This window comes from Hemiscyllium ocellatum, chromosome 13 (assembly GCF_020745735.1).
Source record: "Hemiscyllium ocellatum isolate sHemOce1 chromosome 13, sHemOce1.pat.X.cur, whole genome shotgun sequence".
NCBI classification, from domain to species: Eukaryota; Metazoa; Chordata; class Chondrichthyes; order Orectolobiformes; family Hemiscylliidae; genus Hemiscyllium; species Hemiscyllium ocellatum.
The window spans coordinates 57,493,982-57,513,288 of NC_083413.1; the positions used below are offsets into that span (position 1 = coordinate 57,493,982).

The 19,307-nt window shown below is 40.1% G+C and overlaps 1 protein-coding gene across 4 annotated transcripts in view; it reads right to left on the reverse strand.

Annotated features, from left to right (window-relative positions):
- Nucleotides 1-19,307, reverse strand: part of mfsd1 (major facilitator superfamily domain containing 1) — a 56,399-nt gene that overhangs the window by 19,361 nt on the left and 17,731 nt on the right. For 3 of the 4 annotated variants that reach the window (XM_060834204.1, XM_060834206.1, XM_060834205.1), the window contains exons 8-13: nt 19,077-19,175; nt 16,812-16,923; nt 10,125-10,181; nt 4,283-4,439; nt 3,640-3,737; nt 196-308 (exon numbers count right to left, since the gene is read on the reverse strand). In XM_060834204.1, the coding sequence (XP_060690187.1) occupies nt 196-308; nt 3,640-3,737; nt 4,283-4,439; nt 10,125-10,181; nt 16,812-16,923; nt 19,077-19,175 (636 nt within the window). The remainder of the gene's footprint in view (nt 1-195; nt 309-3,639; nt 3,738-4,282; nt 4,440-10,124; nt 10,182-16,811; nt 16,924-19,076; nt 19,176-19,307) is intronic. The other variant, XM_060834207.1, reaches the window with a different exon arrangement.

Genomic DNA, 19,307 nt, shown 5'->3' on the forward strand with positions numbered 1-19,307 from the left:
TTATTATAAAAATTGAGGACTAATAGGGAACCCATATGCAAACTTTCGAAGCAATCAAAACTTAACCTTTCCGGATATCTGTTGGTTAGACTGGTCTGTGCACACTTTAGATATCTTTCACTAAAAGTCAACAGTACCAGGCATCCAACTGGTATATAAAATGATTTTTAAAACTGCTGAAATTACAATACTTACCACAGAGACAAGCACAGAAAAACACTTCAAGAAATAGATATCCTTTGGAATCCAATATGGAACCTGCAGCAATTGCAATCACTGCAAGACCCAAGTTCTGTATGGACTGCATGCTGAAACGACATTTGTAAACATTAAACTGGGGAAAATTGTAGGCTGCATTATTTATCTGTTGTAGACTTATGCTATGTAAAACAAAAGTATGTGTCTATATTAAATAAATTAAATATTCAGTTTCTCAAAACGTGAAACAGGAAAGTGCTCAAGGAAACATTCAATGAGAACAATGAGAGTGTGTGGTGCGATAAAAGCACAGGTCAGGAAGCATCTGACGAGCAGGAGAACTGACTTTTCAGGCATAAGCCCTTCTTAATGAAGGGCTTAAGCCCAAAATGTCGATTCTCTTGCCCCTCAGATGCTGCCTGACCTGCTGTGTTTTTCCAGCAGCACACTCTCGACTCGTTTCCAGCATCTGCAGTCCTCACTTTCTCAAAGAACGACAGTTAGGTAAATATATGAAATGCCTTCAACAAAACACGGACAATTTAAAGCCATTTAAAAAATGTGGTCACAGTAATGTATGAAATACAAAAGGAAATTTGTGGATAGTAATATACACATTTGTTTTAGTAATTTTTTTGGTTATACATGATTAAATCTAATGAGGCAATTATATTGCATACACTCATCTTACAGCATGGACATTTTTAGAGTGCAGTAAGCAGGCAACACACATTGAATTCTGGAATGATTTAAGAAAAGGTCATTCATGCTCATCCTTTGCAAAGCCTACTTCTCTTTTCACCCAGTCTCAAAATATTATTTTAGAATACATAATGAGGATTGTCCCAAACTTCGGTCATCACAAATTGGCCTGAAGTCAAAGATCCTAAGCATGCAAGTCTGGAGGAAGACACCACATTTTTCATTTTGCAAGACCTACAGTGAGAACGTTAAATAAATTCTTAAAGGAAGAGCCTCAGCTACTATATCTCTTATGCTCACTCAGTGCACAAATCCATGTGTGAATGCACAAGCTGAATTTGTCTCACTGGCATACCCAGTTCATCTCCCATTTTCCCTGTTAAGTCTTCCCTCATGTAATCCCCTTCAAGAGAAAACTAACAAAGGAACATGCTATTTTGAATCTAGTGTTGTGCAAAGAGAAAATTAATCAATAACTGTGTAATAAAAGAATCCCCATAGAAGAGTGACCATTGAGACAGAATTTAAAACTGATTAAGTTACATTAGATCCCACGGGTTTTAAATCCGAAGGCAAACTATTGAGATACTCCTTCCAGTTTGCATTCTTGAAGCATTCAAATGAAACTGACATAATTCTGCCAAGTGCCTTTCCTGGTTATGAGGTTTTTTTCTGACAACTGATTTAAGGATGCTTTGGAAATGAAAGCAAGATAGCAGAAAGGGTAATTAGAAAGTAACTGCAAGAATTAGGTTCCAGCCCATTGAGCTGAAAAACTCAGAAGTCTGCACAGGAGAAGGAGGCGGGGCTTTGTATGAAAAAAGGTCTGCGTTCGTGAGTGAAGTAATGTGCAAGCTAGGTAAAAGGGGCTAAAATAAGCAGAGTGAATAGTTCAGGCACACTAAAGAACTGAGTGTCTGTCCCAGAAGTGGCCAGATGATTACTAAAGGGGTTGCCACAGATAATGCACCCATTAATATTGAATGACTTAACAACTAAACTTGGTTTAATTTTTAAATCTGGCAAGTTGTCTTTGCTTGGATAGGATATTGCCTTGATAAATGAACCAATATTGGCACCTATTTTGTTCAGTTGAAACAGGAGTCATGCCTGTATGTGTTCTGTGTGAAAAGGACATGCAAAGTAATTCATGACCATACCCAATACATGTGTGCAAAACTCTGTCTAACATCAAATGTGATATTCTATTGAACAACAATTGCTGAATAATCTTGAATGTGCCAGGAATTACACTAGAACCAATTTAGATTTGTCAGTCAGGCTTGTAGCCTATGCACATGCATGTACAAGAAGCAATGTTAATTCACAGGGCCCAATTCCTTGCAAGCTCAACCAAATAGTTGACAAAACTGGCAAAGTCCTAATCAAAGTTTTAGATTAGATTACTTAGTGTGGAAACAGGCCTTTCGGCCCAACAGTCCACACCAACCCACCAAAGCGCATCCCACCCAGACCCATTCCCCTACATTTATCCCTTCATTTAACACTACGGGCAATTTAGCATGGCCAATTCACCTAGCCTGCACAGTTTTGGACTGAGGGAGGAGACCAGTGCTCCCGGAAGAAACAGATGCTGACACGGGGAGAATGTGCAAACTCCACAGAGTCAGTCACCTGAGGCAGGAATTGAACCCGGGTCTCTTGCGTGGTGAGACAGCAGTGCTAACCACTGTGCCACCTGCCTGATTTAACATTTAAGTCGAGCTATTATGCTTTCCAACCCACTGGAAATCAAGCACTGGTATCCCTAAGCTCAAAACGAAATCCTTTTTCATAAAAGTTTGCAGAATTCCCTAATTTACCTGTGTATTTAGACCCAGGTTGACAAATATGGACCTGGTTTCTGTAGTCAACAAGAATGATGATATATTACAAGTAATATTACAATCCTATAGCTCAGCGAGCAAACCTACACCCGAAACCTCAACCTGAGCTACAAACCTTGCAAAAATTCCAAGTAACAATTTCTGGCTGCAGATAAACAATTATGAACCATCATCGTAACTCCAATGGTTAAAACTAACTTCTTCGCCACGCACACACAGACAGACACAAAAATTGGATATTACGGGCACAGGGAAAGACTGGGAAGGCAGTTCAATAGCTCCTGTGTCCAGGATTTACTGGGGTGATTATTTGGCCTGTCAGGACTTTGTTCCCTGATCTGCTTTCTCTAGGTGCTTTCATTTGTCGCAGACTCAGTGCACACTTACAAATTTTTTTCTCTCATTGGTTGAAGCCCAGAGCTGAGGTGAAGTAACAGAACTTCTTTAGGCTTGAGGTTTTTTAAACTGCAGAGATTAGGTCAGTAACTTCCTTTCCAGAGATCCAATAACATTTGGCAAAACTCGAGTTATTCAGTGAATCTCAGTTGTTGGCAGGCAGAAGGTGTTTCTCCCTGATAATTAGTCATGACTCGGCTACTTGTTGTCAGCCACATTTCACTTTTTACCATGCTCCAACCTGACAGTTCCCCATGCACCACAATTATATGGAAAACAAGGAAAGGTTCATTTTATCAATGAAGAAGCCACAACTCTTCATTTGAAGGTAAAGTGCATTACCAACTAGAACACATAACATAACATTTTTCCAAACATCACGGACACTACACTATTTTCCTTCCTTCCACGGTAACCAAAAAGTATGGTGCCATCTTGCAGTAATCATACAAAATCTGCAATTGCATTCAAGTAATTTTGAAGCACTATTACTTACAAGCCATAAGCTGTGCCCAGCTGGTGTTCAGGAACAACAAAGGCCACCATAGGCCACAATGCACAGGCAAGTAAAGAATAAGACACTCCCAACAGACACTGAAATTTAAAATGTTTATATTAAAATACCCTCTTGAACACAAAATCTTTATTCATTTTGAGGCCAATACTTTAAAAAGGCAAGGAAATTACAATTATGTAAGAAAACAAGTGTAGCATAAATCATTAGAGAAAAATACAGTAAATTTATGTTAAAAGATAAACAAAAATTTGAAGGTTTAAAGTCTTAATTTTACACGGAAAGCAGTAGCTTCCCAATTTCCACAACACACTAATTCTATAATTCTAATCAAAGCTTTAGAGCCTTCAAGTATCAATGCAATTCCAAAAGATTTCATGGACAAGTGATACATTTATATTGAACTTGATGCAAAAGGGAATTGTGTAGAAACAGGACCAATCCATCTCAGAATTGAATTGGATTCCAGTTCAGAGTGATGAAATAAACCACTCATTCACTAACTTTGATTTCAATGCAAAATGAATTAAACAGTCAATTAAACAGCTCTTGCTGAATGATAGTTGAAGTCATAATTGATTGCAGTTTATTACACTTCTTCTCAATCTATTTAAAGTTTTATTACCATAGCAATCCAAGGGTTCCAGAAGGTGAATGCCAACATCATATGAGCAGCCAATGTGATTAGCACAGCAGACATAACCCAAAATACATTCTTTCCTACTTTATCCACCAGAAATCCTAATACTGGTGAAGCTGGAGCAGAGATAATATACACAATGCTGGAAAGAAAAACAACTATGAGACAAATATTCAACATCATATTAGCATTCAAATGTTTTGTCAGTCCAAGCTGTCAGGATTCCTGGGGTGACTGAAAAATAAATCTCAATTCTGAGTGCCCATATTCAAGACATTGCACAAGATTTCAAGTTTTAATATTGTTACCGAACAAGCTACAAGCAACATTAATATTTTAATGCAACCAAAAATCTCTGTCTATTCTTCAATTTATGCCTTTTGCACATGTTCACCTCATCATTCCATAGTAATTCTTAGCACAAGGGCCTGATTTCTTTGTTTTTTCCAGTCAGATAATTTCAAGTCCCAAATTGTCTTTAATGTTGAGTATTACCTTGATGATCCCTCCCTCTTGCCAAAGCTAGATAAATCTTCCAATGTTGTTTTAGGTTTACACAAAGAAAGGTATTTGAAATCAATGCAAGCTTCCACCTGTTTTGAGTTGAACCACAAAAACATGGCGCCTTGCTCGCGCTCTCTCTCTCTGCATGCTCTCTATGTTACAGATGGACTCTGATGTTTTTAGGAAAACCTATAACCAAATCTTACAATTGCTTGTGTCTCGGTAGAAATACAAATTGATCTAACCAATAGACCCTCAACTTGATTTTGTCCTGAAATTAGCTAGATAGATTAAAGTATATCCATTTACAAATCCTGTCAAGCCCAACAGTTCCCTGAGACTTGGAGATTAAAATGTAAATACAAAACAGCTGCTCAGACTATTCTCTTACAGGTGTAAATATCTTGCCCTTTATTCCCAATAAAACAACCTGGAAGCCTGAATATTCAACAACCAAGCAACTCAGACATGTTGGTGGAGAATTCAGAATAGGTCACAAAACTCCCTTCAGGTCCTCCATTTCACCCAATTTAAAGCAAGAATCTTGCAAATCTCATTTCTAACCAAACAGTATTTCTGATTTGCAAGTATCTCCAAAGTTAGTTCTGAACATATCCTACTAAATCCCTGCAGCTTGAAAAGCAGTCCAGATGTGCAGCATATAACCTCATTAGATACCACACATCATGAATCTATTCAAATGCTGACAAAACTCTTTAAACAAATTGTTTCAGAAGGTAGCAACTTAAGAGTGTGTTTGGTGGCAGAATTATCAAAAAATAATGCAATTTGCAGAGCAATAGGATATCTGCTTCCCTCATAATTGCCTGTGTTGTTCCCAAACAGAAACAGAAACAGAACATACAAGAGCAGCCAAACATTTACTCAAAGGCAGAATAAACCAAAGCAGCTTTTTTCATCAAGTATTCATATGCTTTCAAGGGTGAAGTTTCAGAATAACATGAACAACGATCCAAGAACATCTAAACAACCATTGTGATCCACACAGAACAAATCCAAAATGTATTCATTTTACTTCATCCACCAAAATTCCCAGAACTGGTAAATCTCAAGCAAAGAAACTCTACATGATACACAGAGCCAGAGTTGTACAGCATGGAAATATATCCTTCAGTCCAACTCGTCCATGCTTACCATGTTCCCAGAATAAATTAGCCCCACCTACCTATGTTTGGCTCCAAACCTTTCCTATTATGTATTTATCCAAATTTTTTTTTTCAAAAGATCATAGCTATCTGCATCCACCACTTCATCTGGTATAGAACAGAGAGTGTCTGAAATGAACTATGTAAAAGAAACTGCCCCTCATGTCCTTTTTAAATCTTTCTATTTGCACCATAATAATATAGCTTTGAACACCACACCTTAGGGAAAAGACTGTTGCTTTTAACCTTATCCGACCCCCTCACGATTTTACATACTTGTGAGGTCACCTCTCAACCCCCTACATTCCAGTGGTATTTTTATAACTCAAACTCTCTATTCCTGGCAACATCATGGTAAATCTTTTCTGAACCTTGTCCAGTTTAATAGTATCCTTCTTAGCAGGATGACAGAACTGCACCTAGTACTGCCTCTCAAATGTCTTGTACAACCTCAAAAACACACTAACTCCAATACTCAAGTGTCTGAGCAATGAAGGCAAGCACGCTAAACACCATAAAGCACTGTCTACCTGTGATGCAAATTTCAAATAATTACATATCTGAACCCCAGGGCCCTATCATTAATTGTAATACCTCAAAATTTATCCAAATTAGAGACTGCCACTCAGCCAATTGATCAATTTGACCAAGATTTCTTTGTGATCTTAGACTATCGTCTTCACTGTCCACTATACCAGCAATTTTAGTCATGTGCAAAAAACTTGCTAACCATGCCTCCTACATCGTAATTTATTTAAGTGATCTAGATGAGAAACAGAAGTGGACCTAGTACCAATCCCTGTGGAACATTGCAGATCATAGGCCTCCAGGCCACAAAATAACCCCCCACCATCACCCTGTCTCTCTGACCACAAAGCCAATTTTGTATTCAATTAGCAACGAAGTGTATAAAAAGTCTCAAATATCATGAATCTGATAGCTGGATCATAGATGTTTTGGGTAGGATTTAAGAAAAATTAGGAAATTAAACAGATGCAGAGGATCTTGGTTTCCAGGTTTCTTAAAAGCATATTTCCGAAATTAGCCCTCATCTTCTATGCCTCCTATTACATGGGTACTGAATATATTCACAATCTCAAGTGTTTATAAATGACACAACATAGCATCACCTGCTCTCCAAACTAGTACTGTGATATATTGCCATTCTGGATTAGTGGTGCTGGAAGAGCACAGCAGTTCAGGCAGCATCCAAAGTGCAGCGAAATCGACGTTTCGGGCAAAAGCCCTTCATCAGGAATAAAGGCAGTAAGCCTGAAATGTGGAGAGATAAGCTAGAGGAGGGTGGGGGTGGGGAGAAAGTAGCATAGAGTACAATGGGTGAGTGGGGGAGGGGACGAATGTAATAGGTCAGGGAGGAGAGGGTGGAGTGGATAGGTGGAAAAGAAGATAGGCAGGTAGGACAAGTCTGGACAAGTCATGGGGACAGTGCTGAGCTGGAAGTTTGGAACGAGGGTGAGGTGGGGGAAGGGGAAATGAGGAAACTGTTGAAGTCCACATTGATGCCCTGGGGTTGAAGTGTTCCGAGGTGGAAGATGAGGTGTTCTTCCTCCAGGCGCCTGGTGGTGAGGGAGCGGCGGTGAAGGAGGCCCAGGACCTCCATGTCCTCGGTAGAGTGGGAGGGGGAATTGAAATGTTGGGCCACAGGGCGGTGGGGTTGACTGGTGCCGGTGTCCCAGAGATGTTCCCTAAAGCGCCCTGCTAGGAGATGCCCAGTCTCCCCTATGTAGAGGAGACCGCATCAGGAGCAACAGATACAATAAATGATATTAGTGGATGTGCAGGTAAAACTTTGATGGATGTGGAAGGCTCCTTTAGGGCCTTGGATAGAGGTGAGGGAGGTGGTGTGGGCACAGGTTTTACAGTTCCTGCAGTGGTAGGGGAAAGTGCCAGGATGGGAGGGTGGGTTGTGGGGGGTGGGGGCGGGGGGCGGCGTGGACCTGACCAGGTAGTCATGGAGCGAACGGTCTTTGCGGAAGGCGGAAAGGGAAATATATCCCTGGTGATGGGTAGGTTTGTAGGGTGGAAGGTGAGCACCAGGGGCGTTCTGTCCTTGCTACGGTTGGAGGGGTGGGGTCTGAGGGCAGAGGTGCGGGATGTGGACGAGATGAGTCTTCACCATGGATATCCAATCCCTCTACACCTCCACCCGCCATGATCAGGACCTCCAAGCCCTCCGTTTTTTCCTCTCCAGGCGTCCCCAACAGTACCCTTCCACTGACACACTCATTCGTTTGGCCGAACTGGTCCTCACCCTTAATTTCTCCTTTGAATCCTTCCACTTCCTCCAGACTAAAGGGGTAGCCATGGGCACATGTATGGGCCCCAGCTATGCCTGTCTGTTTGTTGGCTACGTAGCAGTTGATCTTCCGTAATTACACCGGCATCACTCCACATCTCCGTTGCTTCCATTGTGGTGTCCTCTACATTGGGGAGACTGGGTGTCTCCTAGCAGAGCACTTTAGGGAACATCTCCGGGACGGCCGCGCCAATCAACCACACCACCCTGTGGCCCAACATTTCAACTCCCTCTCCCACTCTGCTGAGGACATGGAGGTCCTGGGCCTCCTTCACCGCCGCTCCCTCACCACCAGACGCCTGGAGGAAGAACATCTCATCCCCAGGGCATCAATGTGGACTTCAACAGTTTCCTCATTTCCCCTTCCCCCACCTCACCCTAGTTCCAAACTTCCAGCTCAGCACTGTCCCCATGACTTGTCCTACCTATCATCTTTTCCACCTATCCACTCCACCCTCTCCTCCCTGACCTATCACATTCATCCCCTCCCCCACTCACCCATTGTACTCTATGCTACTTTCTCCCCACCCCCACCCTCCTCTAGCTTATCTCTCCTTGCTTCAGGCTCACTGCCTTTATTCCTGATGAAGGGCTTTTGCCCGAAACGTCGATTTCGCTGCTCATTGGATGCTGCCTGAACTGCTGTGCTCTTCCAGCACCATTAATCCAGAATCTGGTTTCCAGCATCTGCAGTCGTTGGCAATATGAGGTAAAAACATTCCCCTATCCTTTCCCCATAACCCTGCACATTATTTCCATTTAAGCAATCATCTATTTCCCTCCTATATGCCTTCCTTAAACCTGCCTCCAATAAACAGTGCATTCCCAAGCAAACTATTCACTGAAAAAGGTTTTTTCTCAAGTGACATGAAATTTTTCAAGTCACTTTAAATCCCTGCTCTCTCTGGATCCTTTATAAGCAGAGATATTTTCTTACTGGCTACTTTGGCCAGTGTACTTGTGATTTTGAAAACATTAAAATTTTCACTTTGCTTTCTCCTCTTCAAGGAACATAGCCCCAACTTCTCAAATCTATTACGAAAATTTATATTTTTCATTCCTGGAACCCTTCTCAAACATTTTCTGCATTCTCTCCATTGCATGCCCATCTTTCCTAAACTGTGTAACTAAGTACACCTTACTCCATCTCTCGCTCTCTGAAGTCTAATTAACATCTCAAACAGGTTCAGCAATTACCGCCCTGTTCTTGTATTGTATCATTTATGAAGCTCGTCCTATACATATCCTGCCACCTTTAGTGACGTATGCACAGATACAGCCAGGTCTTTCTATTCCGGTACATTCTTTACAACAGCATTGTTTTATACTGTCTATGTTCCTTCTACCAAAATGGATCACCTCAAACCTTTCTACATTAGACTTCTTCATTTACCTACCTACCCACTCCACCAACTTGCCTACCTTTTTGTTAACTGAAAAAGAGGAATTTCAAAACTGCCAAGTTTTATATCACCTGCAAACTCAAATTATTCTCTGCGTGCCAAAATCTAGATCCAAAGTTCAAATCTAGGAAAGTAAGGGCAACTAGGGAGCTCCAATGTAAACGTCCTCCAGCTTCCAGTTGTAAAAGTAATCATTTTTTTGAAAGGAAAATCTTAATTTGTGTGTAATGTTTATGGGAAAGCAAACACTCCTTGCTAAGACAAGAATATGCTGAAAAATCCATTCTAATAAACAGCAAGACATATTTTTACAATTATTGACTTCTGATTTTTTAACAAAAGACTTATTTAAGTGCTTTACACACCATGAACTTTCACAATCTTCAGAATAGCTTTTAAAGACAAGCAAATCAGGTTCAGCTGCTGGATTTAGTTACCTGTTGATTAAACTGGCTTGTTTCAGAGAAAATTTGAATTTTTCTATGAAGAACACCCTGTATGAGTAAAGAGAACAACTTGGTCAAATATTTGGCTTAAGAACAGTAGACAAATTGTCGACACACAAATTAATTCTAATATTAAACTTTTAGTTTTATACCAGATGGTAAACAATTTCATGCAGAGTTCCAATTTTTTCTTTGGGATGGGTGATAGGAAGGGAACAAAGTAGGAGGATATGTCAAACAAATTCGATAAATTTGGTCAATAACAGTATAGAATCACTACAGCGTGGTAGCAGACCATTCAGTCCACACCAATCCTGTAGATAACATCCCACCCAGACATCTTTCCTGCCCTGTCCCTGTAACCCTGTATTTCCCATGGCTAATCCACCTAGCTGACACATCCCTGGACACTACAGGCAATTTCACAGTCAATCCACTTAACCTAACATCTCTGGGCTGTGGGAGGAAACCTATGCAGACAGGGAGAATGTGCACAGTCTTCTGAGGCTGCAATTGAACCCCGGTCTCTGGCTGTGAGGCAGAAGCGCCAACCACTGAGCCATCCCAGTAGATGTGCGTTCAGCTTATGGACCAGAGCAAATGCTGAGTTCAGAGAAGCTTTATAAAACAATAAAGTTACAAGTAGTTTAAAGTCAATACAATAATTCGCAAATATCACATAGATCAAACACTCTTCAAATAAAGAATAATGCCCTGGGCAAACCATGTTCAGTTAGAATACAATGATAACATTGCATACCACTCTAATGAGCGTTATCAGTAGCTTGGAACACAGACACTGTCAGGGTAATCCAACATTAAAATATGATTTAAAAACAAAGCAGGAGGTTTTTTAAAACCATTACCTTTAACAACACAAAAACCAGGTGGTCCAAGTGTACACTTTCTATTCCATGGAATTGGAATGAATTTCCTCAGTTGTGAGCAAACATTAGCTTGTAACTACATTAAAATATTGCATTTTGCTTAGTTTAAAATTTTTCCTAAATAAACCAACTGACATTTAATGAACAAGTGGCAGCAGCAAACAAAATATTCATATTAAATACTGTCTTGTTAAGGACAAAGTTAAAAATTACTGCACATTGCTATTTCTACTCATGTATGGAAATATGGTTAAGATAATCAGAACAAACAAGCACTGGTCATGAAAGTCACAATGGCATGGCATTGTGTAGTGATTGCCATTAGATGGAAAGCCTCAATAGTTTTTGCTAATATTAGAAAGGGGAGGTTTGGTCCTAGGTTGTCAAAACCATCAGATGTAAATTTAATAGTTTTTTGGCAGCTAAGTGCTTGGTTTAAATTGATTGGCTAAACTTAGAAAGACTTGTTGTCTCAGTAAAAACGCTGCTTCACTGTTCAATACAAAATGTTTCAAATTGGGCTCTCTCTGTGCACCTGTACTTTAAGACTACTGTTCAATATCCATTTTAACTTTAAGCACCATCTTTAAAAGGGACCACACAAAATATTCATATTAAATACGGTTTGGTAAGGACAAAGTTAAAAATTACTTCACATTGCTATTTCTACTCATGTATGGAAATATTTTAAAAGGGACCACACAATGCTTTCCCCATTTTACAGTTTTACACACACCAACTTCACAACAGTAATTTACCACCCCTTAGTACAGCTTGAGGAGCTCATGATTTGAGAATTTCTTCAACAACTAAGACTACTGAGTGATGATTCCAAGTTTTAAAAAAGCAGTTTGCTTCCAATAAATTGTGACCATACTGTCTGGGAAACAAACAATAGAGGATACAAGATCTGCATGTTAATTATAGGGTATTTAGCTTTCTGGGAGCATTCCTGTTAAAACAGCCTGTTCGGCCAAACAGACTGCAGTGGATAAAATTTCCTCCTCAGACGGAGTTCAGTTGAAAGCTTGAGACAACGAGAAAGATACATAGGGAGGGCTGGGCCTCCAGGCGGGGGTGACCAGACTTGACTGATAGGTCGGGTCAGGGGGAAAGAGGCAGACAGACACAGGGGGAAGGACAGGGAGAAGACGAAATAGGAGAACCAGTAGAGTTTTGACCAAAGATAGTTACAATTAAGGCCTCGAATGGAAGTTTATCATCTCAATCATCCATATTTGTAAAAAAAATGTTGCCTCAACTAAATGGAAGGCCAAAGAAACTCACCTTTTATATGAATCCTTGAAGCAGTATTTGGTTCATTTTCCAATTTTTTGAAGTATAAACATTTGCATTAAGTTTTGGGGGCATTAAGCCAAATGGGCATGCAAGGCAAGTATGGAATAGTTGGCTTGGCTCATAAGTAACAGTTCATAGCATTTTTAATATCCTTTATGCAACTGACCATGTAAAATAAGAATTTTGTTATTCAGATTCATATACTTTGATTTTGGTCACGGTAAAGTACTTTTGATTTAAATCCTGAACTTTCTATCCTCATTTATTTAGTCAATACTTGGACATCCAAATTCTGAAAGAAAGCTAGGCATGTCACTGGTCTCTACTAAAATTACTGCTGGAAAACCTATGGTCAAGTTAAAGCATCTTTTGAAATGTTGCAATTAGGCTAACTAATTTTTGCTACTCCTGCAATGATCTAGCTATCACTGACATTCCAGGATATAGATACAACATCTTTATCAAGTCATCCAGAACTTTTTTACATTCTGGTTAAATTGCGAGCACTGTTTTTAATACTGTAATGGTTGAGCTTTCATGTCCTTTCCTTGATTTGCAAAGTTCTCTCATTTCAGAACTGATTTCTCAATCTGAGAGAAAAAGTGAGGGCTGCAGATGCTGGAGCTAAGAATTAAAAAGAAGTGTGTCACTGGAAAAGCACAGCCAGTCAGGCAACATCCAAGGAGCAGGAGTGTTGACGTTTTGAGCATAGGCTCTTCAGCATTTCTGATGCTCAAAACGTCGACTTTCCTGCATCTTGGATGATGCCTGACTGGCTATGCTTATCCAGCAACACACTTTTTGCCTCCGATTCTAAATCTGCACTGGGGTAAGGCATTCAAACCTTTGCAATGAACGACTAAAATATACATTGCTGAAGGTTCTCGCTTTTCAGGTTATTCTTCAATTTAAAAGCATGTTTACAGCTTCAATAATCAGATTCTTACACTTCAGCAGCTGCACTCTTGTGGCCTGACTTTCTAACAATCCAATTCAGTTCTGCTCTGTCAACTGCACAGCAGAACTAAGTATCACCTCTTTTATGCTGAAAAAAAGACTTGGTGATACAACTCATTGCAAAGAGAATCAGATTTCAATTTCACATCCTCAACTTTATGATTCTAAATATAATTGTGAATGGAAACAATGAGTTCCACACCAAGGTCAATTCTGAAACTTAATGTCATCTGAGCCCCTATCTTTAAACAGTCACTTTAGTTGCCCATTGAACTCAAATAAATAACAGCACAAGTTCGTTTTTAAATATTGTGATCATTGTTAATACAGCAACAATCTCTGCTTCAAAAGTGAGGTATTTTAACTTGACAACTTTTTCCAGAGGTAAATTCGTAGATATTAAAGTCAATTTTTATTTTTCCTTTACCTCTTTTCTTTCTCCTTGCAATCTAATTTTATTTGGCTTTCACTGCTTTGACTAATTCAACATCCTTTTTAGCCAGTGTCTTGTTGCTTTCACAATCTTTAAAGCTCACTGGATCAGGAGATATACAGTACTTCCAATATTCACGAGACTCACACATCCTGTTGCCCTCACTATCTCACCAATACACTCAAAGTTATCACTCAAAATATCTGAGCTGAAGCATGCAAGTGGTTGGGTATACATACCACAATGTGCTCCGTTCCAGCAATGATGCCCTCCTATCTAACATGATCAATCTTTCTTGTGTTGGGGTTGGCTTTAGCAGTTGAAATTTTGGGCACTCCTCTTCCTGGCCATTACAATGAGACACAGTCGAAGGGATCTTTACACTTACTGTCGATCTTTATGCTTGGACAACAAAACTACTGTTGTGATAGCTTTTGTTTACATTGGGCAATGATCACTTGGTCTCTTCGTAAAATCAGCATTCTTTTGTTCATCAGTCAGTACAGCAGCACTTCACAGGAGGCTCCATCGCATTAAAAACGTCAGCTAGAAAGGGGACGAAACGTATGCAAACCAACTTGCCAGCTCGGCGAAAATGCCCACAACAACTGCAACTGGCACCCGAGCTACAAGTCTTTACACAACCCTCGAGCTAGATACTGTATTGTATAATAAGACATGATGCCACTGTATGGGTTCTTGGTCTGAGGTTAGAGATAGTTCAAAGGTTCACTGGGCTGATACCTCGACTAAGTGGGTTTTCTTGGGTGATAAATTGTTGACTGGGCTTGATTTCACGGAATTTTAAGCGGAGAGGGATGAAATTTACTGTGGAAAAGAATATGGAAGATATAGAAAGTAGCAAAATAGATGGTGACAAGTTGCAAAATGTCCAGATTACAGAGGAGGAAGTGCTAGATGTCTTGAAACGGTTAAAGGTGGATAAATCCCCAGGACCTGATCAGGTGTACCCTAGCACTTTGTGGGAAGCTAGGGAAGTGATTGCTGGGCCTCTTGCTGAGATATTTGTATCATCGATAGTCACAGGTGAGGCGCCGGAAGACTGGAGGCTGGCTAACGTGGTGCTACTGTTTAAGAAGGGTGGTAAGGACAAGCCAGGGAACTATAGACCGGCGAGTCTGATGTTGATGGTGGGCAAGTTGTTGGAGGGAATCCTGAGGGACAGGATGTATATGTATTTGAAAAGACAAGGACTGATTCGGGATAGTCAACATGGCTTGGTGTGTAGGAAATCATGTCTCACAAACTTGACTGAGTTTTTTGATGAAGTAACAAAGATGATTGATGAGGGCAGAGCAGTAGATGTGATCTATGCAGACTTAGACTGCATTCGACAAGATTCCCCATGGGAGACTGGTTAGCAAGGTTAGATCTTACAGAATAAAGGGAGAACCAGCCATTTGGATACAAAACTGGCTCAAGGCTCAAAGGTAGAAGACAGAGGGTGGTGGTGGAGGGTTGTTTTTCAACAACCTGTGACCAGTGGAGTGCCACAAGGATTGGTGCTGGGTCCTCTACTTTTCATCATTTACATAAATGATTTGGATATGAGCACAAGAGGCACAGTTAGCAAGTTTGCAGATGATATCAAAATTGGAAGTACAGTGGACAGCGAGGAGGGTTACCTCAGATTACAACAGGATCTTGATCAGATGGGCCAGTGGCCCAAGATGTGGCAGATGGGAGTTTGATTTAGATAAATGTGAGGTGCTGCATTTTGGGAAAGCAAATCTTAGCAGGACTTGTACACTTAATGGTAAGGTCCTAGGGAGTGTTGCTGAACAAAAAGACCTTGGAGTGCAGGTTCATAGCTCCTTGAAAGTGGAGTCATAGGTAGATAGTATAGTGAAGGCGGCGTCTGGTATGCTTTTGTTCATTTGTCAGCATATTGAGTACAGGAGTTGGGAGGTCATGTTGCAGCTGTACTGGACATTGGTTAGGCCACTGTTGGAATATTCCGCGCAATTCTGATCTCCTTCCTATCGGAAGGACGTTGCGAAACTTGAAGGGGTTCAGAAAAAATCTAAAGGATATTGCCAGAGTTGGAGGATGTGAGCTATGGGGAGAGGCTGAACAGGCTGGAACTGTTTTCCCTGGAGCGTCAGAGGCTGAGGGGTGACCTTATAGAAGTTTACAAAATTATGAAGGGCATGGACAGGATAAATAGACAAAGTCTTTTTCCTGGGATGGGGGAGTCCAGAACAAGAGGGCATAGGTTTAGGGTGAGAGGGGAAAGATATAAAAGGGACCTAAGGGGCAACTTTTTCATGCAGAGGGTGGTACGTGTATGGATGAGTTGCTGGAGGAAGTGGTGGAGGCTGGTACAATTGCAACATTTAAAAGGCATTTGGATGGGTATATGAATAGGAAGGGTTTGGAGGGATATGGGCCAGGTGCTGGCAGGTGGGACTAGATTGAGCTGGGACATCTGGTTGGCATGGACAGGTTGGACTGAAGGGTCTGTTTCCATGCTGGACATCATTATGACTCTATGACATCCTGAATGGTCTTTAAAAGATGTGTAAGGATGCTTCCTTCTAGAGTCATAGAGATGTACAGCATGGAAACAGACCCTTCTGCCCAGTGGGCAAGTCTAGAGCTGGACACTTCATTTTAAAATTAGGGACTGACCTTTTAAGACAGATGACTATTTTTCACTCTGGGTTATGTGGTTTTGGAATCCAGCTTCAGAAGGCAATGGAAACAGGGTTAGTACATGTTTGTTAATAAAGACATATATGGATCCTTGTTAAAAAAGGAATCAAAGGTTAATAGGCGCATATGGAATTCAAAACACAGATCAGTCATGATCTTACTGAAACGTGGAGCAGCTTGAGGGGCCGAATGACCTCTGTTCTTAATTCATATGCTCATTTGTACCTTTCAAGTGTGTTCTCAAGCTTAGTTTAAGGTTTATAATGGGTTTACCACACATATCAATGTATAACAGGCTGCATTATGTGCACTTTATCTGCATAACGCCATTAATTAACAATACCAAATTAATTTAATTGCTGCAAAGCCTATAAATACAAAGTGGCATGGATTACAGTTTAGGTTGAAGAATAACCATATACTCACTTTCCAAGTCCGATAAATGGGAAAATGGCCACATAATAACAAACACAGATGATGAATATCAGCCAGAGGGATAAAGGGAAATCTTTTACATCTGTTAGTTTCACAACATCACCTGGAAAGATTTTTGAAAAATCTGATGTTATACAGTAATTTACCATGTCAATTTTAAAACAGTCCTGTTAACTTTAAGGTGATGTGCAGTCAGTTATCATGTTACAGACTCTGACAAGATTGCTGAAAGAGCAATTTTTCAAGCCTATCTTCATATTGTTACAAGATTAATCATTTGGTGGTGTTGTGTCTTAACTGAGTACCAGTTTGTTCCATATATTTCAGTGAACAGCAGATACCTCAGTGCAGTCAGGCAGCTGGGATGGCATATTTGAATAGGCACTGGGACCCAGTCTGGTCAACCCTGCCGAATTCAATCTCAGTAAATGTAATTGAATGGCTGGGTGGCCAGCAGGTGGGATCCTGTTGCTTGACATTTCATTGCAGGCAGAAGGAAGAGGACCTCAAAGCAGAGTTGTAGCTGCTGAAGGGCAAACGCCTTACAAACTAGGAGATAAAGTTTCACATGTGGTAGACATGTGAATTAACAAACAATGTAAATGCATTAGAGACAGTTCAAAGGTTTACTGGACTGATACTTGGACTAAGTGGGTTTTTTATGGGGATAAATTATCGACTGGGCTTGCTTTCATTGGAGTTTTAAGAAGTGAGGGATGACACGATTGGAGTCGGAGATTCTGACTGGTCTTTAAAAGACTTGTAAAGGATGCTTCGCCTTGTGGGCAAGTTTAGAACTAGCTTCATTTTAGAATTAGGGACGGACTTTTTAAAGGCAATGACATGTTTTTAACTCTAAGTTATGTGGCTTTGGAATCCAGTCTCAGAAGGCAAAGGAACCAGGACTTTGAGTTCGTGTCACACTACAGGTGACCCCACTATACACACACCGATAGACCCCCTCTCATACGCTCACACAACTTGCCACACTCTCCCGCACCCCTCTCACAGACTTATACCCCTTTACACACTCTCACAGACACTCATAACATCCCCCAACACAAACACACCTACATGCATGCATGCAGGTATAAGTGCGTGCGGTGAATTTGTACTTGCAGAACTACATTTTATTTTGCTCAAAAGCTGCATGAATCCATGTAAGATTCTGTAAATCTGTTTTTTAGACTAGAATCAGTCTGACCAAATAAACCTGTTGGACAATAACCTGTTGTTGTGTAATTTTTAAACTTTGTGCAACCCATAAAAGTGAATTGTTTTAAAACGGTGTTTACAAAAACAGTACAGATAGAAATCCAAATTCAATATGCAAAAAAACTGAGCACTTTATTATTCACGCAACATTTAAATAAACATACACTGTGGGATAAGGCATGCTAAAAGAAGAACATGCTAAAAGCCTTGGTCAAGTATTTCGATATTGCAAATTCTACTGCATATGCCTACTAACGAACTGGAAGATAGAACCTGAGTTTAGACTTCAACTTCAAAAGTAACTTCCAACCTTGTTGGAAGACTATTTTTCTTCCCTGTAAAAATTCCAATAAAAAAGGAAAAACCTACTAATGAGCAGTTACTGCAGGCCACAAAAAGCTAAGTTACATTATGGATCTAATTCTCTTGAATGCGATGCCAGCACTCGAAAAACAGCAGTAGTATTCTATAGAAGAATGATATTTTATTCACACAGCACTAAGTGTTGGGTCAAAGTGCAAAGCATTGTCTGAATACTGCTTTATCAATTTATCAAAGAAATATTGGGAATATTTTTAGACATGTTGTCTACAATTAAATGCTCAGATATCTCCGTTCTGGTTAATAAGGGGGCACTATCAAGTTCAACTGTGGATTTTCTGAATATTTAAAATGAGCAGCTTTTCAGTTATTAAACAGTCAACACAACAATAGTAACACGATTACTTTATCAAAATTAGAATATCATTGATAGCTGTAAAGTATAAAAAGGTCCAAAGATGTGCAGATTAGATAAATTGGCTGTGCAAAATTGCCCATAGCGTTAGGTGCATTCTTCAGAGGGAAATGTGTCTGGGTGGGTTACTCTTCAGTGGGTCAGCATGGACTTGTTGGGCCAAATGGCCTGTTTCCATACTGTGGGGAATCTAATCTAATGAATTATATTTCACTATCATTGCTATTGTTGACTTTTAACTATGTTCTGATGTCAATTTCAGTTTATTTTTCCAAGAGAGGAAGAAATAACACCTTTGAACCAACCTGTTTTTCCTTGGTCTTTCTTTAAAATCCTCTTAGCTCTTTTGTCTAAGTAAGCAATGGCAAACGCACACAACAAGGAAAACACACATGTAGCCGCAGCTGTATGGAGAAAAGTTGAAAGCACTGATTAAGAATATAAAAACCATACACCAATAGGAAACAGGAACAAATATAAAACATAAAATGGACTGAAAAGTCTGAGAAATGAATTAAATTTAACTTCTAACTAAT